The 8,030-nt window shown below is 51.7% G+C and overlaps 1 protein-coding gene across 1 annotated transcript in view; it reads right to left on the bottom strand.

Annotated features, from left to right (window-relative positions):
- COL27A1 (collagen, type XXVII, alpha 1) overlaps positions 1-8,030 on the bottom strand; it is a gene marked incomplete at its 5' end in the record, with an annotated part of 45,804 nt that overhangs the window by 31,266 nt on the left and 6,508 nt on the right. The window contains 2 exons of the mRNA XM_010138721.1: positions 6,840-6,893; positions 7,665-7,718. Of these exons, the coding sequence (XP_010137023.1) occupies positions 6,840-6,893; positions 7,665-7,718 (108 nt within the window). The remainder of the gene's footprint in view (positions 1-6,839; positions 6,894-7,664; positions 7,719-8,030) is intronic.

Below are 8,030 nucleotides of genomic sequence, written 5' to 3'. Positions count from 1 at the left end.
GGGCTGAGCCGCCGTGTTCTCTGGAGGTGGGGAGGAGAAGCAGCGCAGAGGAGCGGTTTTGGGGGGTTACTCTCAGGCACCACCCGCCTGTGTGTCCAGGTTGCTGGTTGCATACCAGTGACTTCTACCTTCGGCTCTTATTATCCTCTGATGCGAAGAGGAGGATAGACTGGCAGCCAGATCCTTTGTGAACACGCATCACCCTCCAACAATGTTCTCTGGGTATTTCAGGCTCTGTGGCACTATCCCCTCATGCTCTCACAGGTCAGCAGACCAATTATCTGTTTATTTTGGCAAACAACACCTGCATTGCTGACGGATGCCTTGCCAGGGTTTGACGGGCTGTTGTATCTTCTGGTCTCCCGACAAACTGTGGAGACGCACCCTTGTCCTGCCTTGCCCGTAGAGAAAGTCTGGATCTCCAGCGGACGACTCCTGCTCCCCACACTGCTGACCTGAGGGTCTGCATCTCCAGCCAGCCGCTCCGAATGGAGATGCTCAAACAGGCCTGCAGGGGAAAGAGATCTTCAGCTCTTTGCTGCTCAAATGAGCCAACCAGAGGTCAAATAGCCAAGTCCAGGAGAGAGTCAAGACCAAATGGAGGCAACAGGTTTGTGTCAGAAGAAGATGGAAACCGCTGGGAGGAGATAATATGTGGGACAGCAGCCCAGGGAAGGTGCGCATCTCTGATGTGATTTTTGAAATCTCAAGTGGATCTTGCACCCAGCTGTGTGTTCGTGTTTCAGGTGCTCTGATTTCCCTTGTAGGACTGGGGGGACAACTGCCTGCTCTCTGCTGAGCAGGAACTGGAATTGAACGGAGCAGCGTGAACTTGGACAAAGAGACCAAAAGATAGAGGATACTCGCGTATCTCCGCTCCAGCTGCCTCGAGTCCTGCCAGCCGCAGCTGTGAGGCTCACGGACCATCTCGGTTGCCAGGTTTGTTTGCAGAAATCCACTGGCTTTGAAACACGTACAAACTATCCCTGGAGACCCATCTGGGGCCTCCCTGCTGCTTTTGTTTGAGATTTGAAGCCACAGTGGAAATCGGTTTTCGGATATGTTAGTACTGGAAATGGCTGCGCCAAGTTAAAGCGAACGATCTCTGAAAAACATCTCTTGTGCACCAAGGGAAGTTTGGTTGTGCTCAGCTGGTGATGCCGTATCAGCAGCCGGATGGCTTTCTGGAAAATAGACCCTTGCTCAGTAAAGCCAGACATGTCTCTGCTGTAGGGATTGATTGCCAGGTGAACACTTGTCTTCTGTGTGACCCAGACCCTTTATGCTTCCTCCAGCTTTACCACTGGTGAAGGTGCTCCAGTATATCCCTTCATCCGCCACTTCCCAGGGAGCTCTGCGACTGTCCAAGCCAAAAACCTGCTAACCTCTTTCTGTCCCTTGTGCTGGCCCATGACCACATGGTGTGCAAGCTCATATGTGCCCTGCTAGGTCCCCCAGCTTCTACCTGCTCTGCAGCTACACGAGGCGCTGCCAGCACCAAGTCTTTGTCTCAGTATTTCCAAACTGGGATGAAAATCAGCAGCAAAGGCAGATCATTTCAGAGCAACCAGGCACCTCATTTCCTACATCAGTCAAGAGGACACTTGATGGTGAAGTGTCATGTTCCTTTAGACATCAGCAAAATAAAGGTTAACGCTAAACATGTCCTTGGTGTCAAGGAAAAATCTTCAAGAAGAGGCGTAGCTGCAGGGACTTGTGATGAAAAGGGTTTTTCTGGCGGTTGTTGCCGTTTTTGCAGGGCATGTCTCTGTGAGTCCCCTCTAGTGCTGAGGCAGAGGGCAACACATGGCCAACCCAAAGCGTAGAAGAAGCTTGTCTCTATGTCCATAACTACAGATGGGCATCAGCTTCTTCAAGCTAATATGAATCTCCTCCAGAAGCAGAAGATGAGCTGCACGCTCCCAGACGAAGGTCAGTCTGTTGGCACGGGTACGTAGGCAGATCCTTATGCGTGTCTCTCCCACCACCAGCACAGCAGCACCGGCATCTCCTGTCCCCGTGTCGATGAGCAGTATATCTCGGCGATACTGGAGCAGAGGCAAACCTCTCTGGCCCGGGGGAAAGCCAGCGGATCCAGGCAGGAACGCAGTCAAGCGTGGATGTAAGGACTCCAGGAGAGGCCAAATGAAAATGCAAAGCTAAAATGAGGTTCTGTTTCAAAGTATCTGAACTGAATATTGGACAGTGTACACTGTCACATTAGATGTATTAAAACCACATGCAACACGCGTCATGTGTAAACATACAGTATCTGCAGCACACCCAAACCCAACAAGCCTCCTCCCTGTAACGCAAGTGCTTCCTCAGCTTCCCCAGGCTGTTTCCACAGCACCCTACAAGTCCTGGACAGGAGTTTGTCACTGTGCAACCTTGGCATTTGCCCTGGGGGGAATACTTCGAGGATTTTCCCCTAACAAGATCTTTGTTATCTTTGTCCAGCAGCCTTGAAAACCTCTATATCGTATGCATTTGTGGTGGGCTGTGCCTGTGGTGGCTTTTGGGGCGAGTCTCACAGAGTGTGGGTTGACTCCATGTTCCAGCCTCCCCTCCTCAGCTGGAAGGAGGGAGCTGCAGCTGTCTCTAGCCATTTGCACCTCCGAGCTGTAACCTTTCTCTGGGCAGAAATCTAAGGAAGATCCCACTAACACCTGTAACATTTCCTCCGTGGGAAGGTAAGAATAAAGCCTCGAAGGAAAAATGGGAATAGAAAAATTATTTGTCCTTCTGCTGGAGGAATTCCACCTTTAAATTACCTCAGCGAGGACAGGACACCAGCCTGTATGGTAGGTAACGGCCAGGCGTTTGGCAGGGAGGCAGCGCTACCTGGAGCCTGTGTGGGGCTCTGGAAGTGTGTTTGGGTTTAGATACAAGGATTACACAAAGAAGCATATTAAAATAGTAGATGGAAATACAGCACTCTGCAGTAAAAAAAAACCCCAAACCCAAAAGGGAGTGATTATGAGCAGGAATCTTGGCTCTATTGCCTTTTTTTTTTTTTTTTTTTTTTTTTTTTTTTTTTTTTTTTTTTTTTTTTTTTTTTTTTTTTTTTTTTTTTTTTTTTTTTTTATATAAAACAGAAAACGGCATCTTGTTCCCAGGGACATGCTGGCAAATGGCAGGGAAGGAGTCTGAGAGAATCTATAATTCATACTCTATAACTTAATATGGCTCTTGCATGCTTTTATATTTTTATTGGTTCTTAAAACACGCACAATATAAACACAGGAACCAGCCAGAAGTACAGCACATGGAGGTGCTGAGGGCAGCGGTCCAGCCGTGCCAGCCTGCAGCTGGGATGGAGCTGGGATACTGGGGACCATCGCTCGCCTGTGGTATGGTCCCAGTGCCACAAAGGCCTCCCTGTGGCCCAGGATGCCCTTATTTGGGGCAGGACTACAGCCTTATTCTGCACATTTATGGTGCTGCACCGCAGTATTAAGCTAATGTTTCCACTTTCTAGTCAAGTCAGCGCTCAAATCCCAACCTCAGCCCAAAACCAACATAAATCCAGCCCCTTTACTGCTTCCATCCCCTCACACCCTTCTCCCTGCCCTCCTTTAGCCAGCCACAACGTCACCAAAGGGAAAAACAACATGCTTCAACGCCGAGCATCCACCTAGTGCTCAGAGGTACCTGCCTGCCCTGCTGCCTCCCACCCATCCCGCACAGGGATTTCAGAGCTGACATCAAACTCGAGCTACTCGTTCCTTCTGGCACCCCGAGGCTGCTCGCACGCCTCCCAGAGACACATGGGGTGGGAGCTGGGATGTTCTCCAGCTGCACCAGCAGCAAGACGTGCTCTGGGTGAGCCCAGCTGCTCCAGCCAGGCTGGCCGTACCTGACTCAACAGGGCTATTGCTTCACAGAAAGAGCCTCCCGAGGTCACTCTTCCTACAGTTTCAATCTACAACAATAATTACATTGAATTAATTATGCCAAGCTCCACCTTTCAAGCAGAAAGGCTGGACTTGGATAGCAGAGCAGCCCACGGGGGCACTGGGCAGTGCCGTCCTCCACCTGGCACCACCAAGCGAGCCCCAGGCTGAACCCTGCCTGGTTCCTCTGGCTCCGCAGGTCTCATCTCGGAGCCAGAATCACGGCTTGTCTTTCTACGGCACTGAGATCAGACCTCCAAGTAAATCAGACACGCCTAGGATATCCAGAAAGGATTCCGGAGAAATTCCCTGCTAATTTCTTCTATTTGTTTTCTATTTAAGGGAAAAACCTTAGAAGGGAAAACCAGAAATAAACAAGTAATGATCAAACAGAAGTAAGAGAAGGCAAAAGCTGGCTGTTTCCAAACTCCAGGCCAAGGTCTGCTGAGGCAGCCAGGGGAAACTCAGCTCCTCGCAGTCCTCTGTACAACCCTTTCTAAGAACCAGCCACGCGGTCCGTGGGACAGACGCTGTGGAGGCACAATGTCCCAAAGCCCACGGCAGACCAGAGGAGTGACCCACATCTCAGGCGTGTATCCTGATGGAAGGACCAAACTGTCTCCTGGATGCAGGTTTTTGCAAAAATAACATACTTTACGACAATGTTTGCAACAAGTCACATCTCAGACGACCTGTCCTAAAGCAGTGTCCTGGTTCACTGTCTGCATCTCCCTCTTGGTCTGTCCCCATGGGTTTTGCTGCAACATGGCACGCCCTGCTACAGCAGTGCTAATGTCTACAGTAGTTACTGCCCTTGTAAAAAAAAAAAAAGGAAAAAAGAAAAAAGAAACAAATAAAAAGAAAAAATAAAGAAAAAGCCTATTTATTTCTTACTAGGGTTTAAATGAACTCCAGCCTCTCAGACACAAGACTGCCAACTTTCTTTTGTCCTCTTGCTGCACAAGGATCTCATCTCTCCCAACGAGCTGGCTCACCTTCTGCAGCCCAGAGCTGGGTGTGTGCCAGCTGTGCCCCGATGCCCGAGCTGGGGGGCACAGACCGCACCTCTGGGCTCAGGCTGCGGCCACGGGGAAGGTCAAAGCCACCTTGCCCGCAGGAGCACGCAGCACCCCGCTGATCCTTTTGGGGCTGGATGCAACTGCTAATTTGGAAACCAGTGGGTGGGTGTCACTCTGGAGAGGGCTGGAGCTGTGCTGGGCCAGACCCGGACCCCGGGGCTCTGAGATACGCTGCCCGTGCAGCTCGGGGAGGGGAAAACTACTTCCTACAGGAGACCCACGGACCAGCTGTGGGGGGCAGCAGGCTGGATTTGCAGACTCACTCGGACACCTGTGATGCCGGGATATCCAGGAGGCCCTTCTTTTCCCTTCAGTCCTTCACTGCCTTTTTCTCCTTTCTCTCCTTCCAGGCCTTGCTCTCCTTTGTCTCCCTGTGGAAGAGAGGAGGGGGGGAGTTTTTCAAACCCACACAACACACAGGTCACTTGTACCTGGCCCTCGCAAGGAAAAAACCCACCACATAATTAATATTTCAGGAGTCTGAGAGGAAGAGAGCTGCAAGCAAAAGGATGAATGAGGCTGAGTCATAATACACTTGACATTTAACAGAATGAGCAAAACCAGGTTCCTTTTTTTTTAAAGTCTCTTGGCTGGAGGAGAAGGAACTCCCCCATTACACAGGGTAATCCAACCCCCTTTTCTTCTCCTGCAATAAGACCTGAACCTCCCATGTGAATGAGACAGGCAAAGAAGATGTGAAAGTCTCCTTTGCTTCACCCAGAAGCCCTGAGCTCGAGATGCTGAAAGGTTTTTAACAGGACGGGTTTGTCTGGAGTGGCTGCTTGGCTCTTGCTGCCAAATGGGAATCAGCCCAGGGCTTGGCTAAACACGCTGCGAAACAATGTCATCTCGCCCCTGTGAAGGATCTGTGGTCCGAGCAGTAGATAGCACGTCAAATCACCATTCTTATCACTGATGGCACAAAATTTTGGGGAGACAACCAAAAGGCCAATTCAGTGCTGACAGCAGCACCTCCCTCGTGGAACCGAGCAGCCTTGGTGAAGTCATTTTCCACTTACACCTGCGGGAGGGAGAGCACAGCCACATCTCTCCAGGTTAACCGAATGCTCCTGCAGTGGGCAGCGGCTCTTCTGCTGTCCAGAGACACTCCTGGGTTGGAAAGATGCCGTTTGGTTCAAGAGCTTTTGGGGACAGTTAGTGGCAGCAAGAGAATACAGAAGCCTTGACTGCCTTTAAGGAAGAGTCTTTTGGTCCAGCACCCAGAGATAAGCAGAATAGAGACACATGGCAAACAGTTTAACTAGGACGAAGCAATAAACTGCGTTGTTGTGGGACTGGCTGCTTTTTCTTTCCATGGAACAAAACTGCTGGCCCGTTTGGAACGGCCGGCTGTGCAGGGACAGAAACCAGGGTCCTGTTCCAAAGGCAAGGTAGCAAACTCACAGCGGCTAGATAGAGAGTGCTGTCCTGAGCGAGCACCTGGGGCTTTGCCAAGAGAAAAGGGATCTGGTTTCTTTACTGGCTAACAACGTTCTGGGCAGTGGAGCAGGGGAGAGCGATGGGCAATTCTTGATTTCCCCTGCCAGGCCCAGGAATTCCTGATTAGCTGGAAATTTAATCTGTAAAGACTCAAATAAAACAGACAAATTGTTGGAAACTAGATTTTGAAGAACTTGACCTTTTTGGAGATCTGATCGGATGCCAAAAATGTGGGTAGAGGAGTGAAACAGGAGAAGTCTGTGTGCTTGCAGGAAAAAAAAATCCTTAGAAGGAGCAGGGCAGAGGGTTATTGCGGCGAGGACCCAATACCCCCCTTGGCTTCAAGCTGGCCCTGGGAATCACAGAGGCTTGAGTGCACCGGGGTGTGTGCGAGAGCTGAAACACGCCACAAAGCGAGGTTTACCTTGACACCGTCTGGCCCGGGTGCCCCGCTGTCCCCTTCCAGTCCCGGTTCTCCCTGCGAGACAGAAACCAGCACCGTAAGGCTCTGCCTACACACACTTTTCCCCCGCGCTTTCCGCAGCCGCTGGTGGCAGCGAGCAGGGCTGCAGGGACAGGAGCCCAGCCCTGCGCTTTGACACGTCTCCTATCTCATACCCTAATGCTGAACAAGCTCTTCCTGGTGCAAGAGCAGGAATTCAGCCTCTTGCTTTATTCTGCTGCACCGTTTCTCCTCCACGGACCCCCACTGCTGGTCTGCGGGAAGATCTCCTTCCCTGTGTTGAAAAGGGGGCTCAGTCTGTAGTCATTGAACCTGGGGCTTCCCCGTCCTGCTCCAACAACTGACCTTAGTCCTGAGAAGGGACAAGAGCCACCGCCGGCTTCAATCCCCGCATTCATCCCGGCCCTGGCTCCCTCCCACACTTGCATAGTGTAGCCAGTGTTTCCCTGCTTCGCGTCCACCTTCTGCTCCCGCGTCTCCCTGCCCCGAGCGGACTGCGCCCGCCCGGCGAACAGCACGGGTCTGTTCCCACACTGCCCCTTTCATTGCGGGGTTGTCACAGCGCTCTGCACAGCCGCATCGTAGTGTCGGGGGGGCTCATGTAGGCTGGTGAGCTCAAGCTGGCAGGATCGGAGAGGAAGGGGTTTCCACCACCCGCAGAAGAAACAAGGGCCATAGGGGATGCCCAGAGTAGGGTCCGTCTGCCCAGGCTGTGGGTGAACATGGACCAGAGCCTCTGGGGAACTGATAAGCGCAGAAACCCTACCAGAAGTTGACCATACTCACTCTCTGGCCAACAAGGCCTTGCTCTCCAGGGACTCCCAGTTGGCCAGGATCACCCTAAAAAGAAGGAAGCACAGCCATGGAGACAAGCTATTTACTGACGGCGAGCGAGCACGAAGCACTTCCCATCGCACCCTGCATTTTGAATTTTTTCCTTCTCCCACAGCTTCACTTCAGTTTGCAAGGGGACCCAAAGGATGGGCTGGCATCGCCAGTGCCTCTGCTTGCGTGGGGCCAGTACACACCTCGCAGGCTCTGTTATGATGATCATAGAATCATGGAACACCAGGTTGAAAGGGATCTGAAGGATCATTTGGTCCAACTTTTCTTGGGAAAAGCACAGTCTGGACACAGCACCCTGTCCAGCCG

This window comes from Buceros rhinoceros, unplaced genomic scaffold, assembly GCF_000710305.1.
Source record: "Buceros rhinoceros silvestris isolate BGI_N320 unplaced genomic scaffold, ASM71030v1 scaffold44596, whole genome shotgun sequence".
NCBI classification, from domain to species: Eukaryota; Metazoa; Chordata; class Aves; order Bucerotiformes; family Bucerotidae; genus Buceros; species Buceros rhinoceros.
The sequence above is the reverse complement of the archived record's forward strand: the minus strand, read 5'-3'. Positions and strand labels throughout refer to the sequence as shown.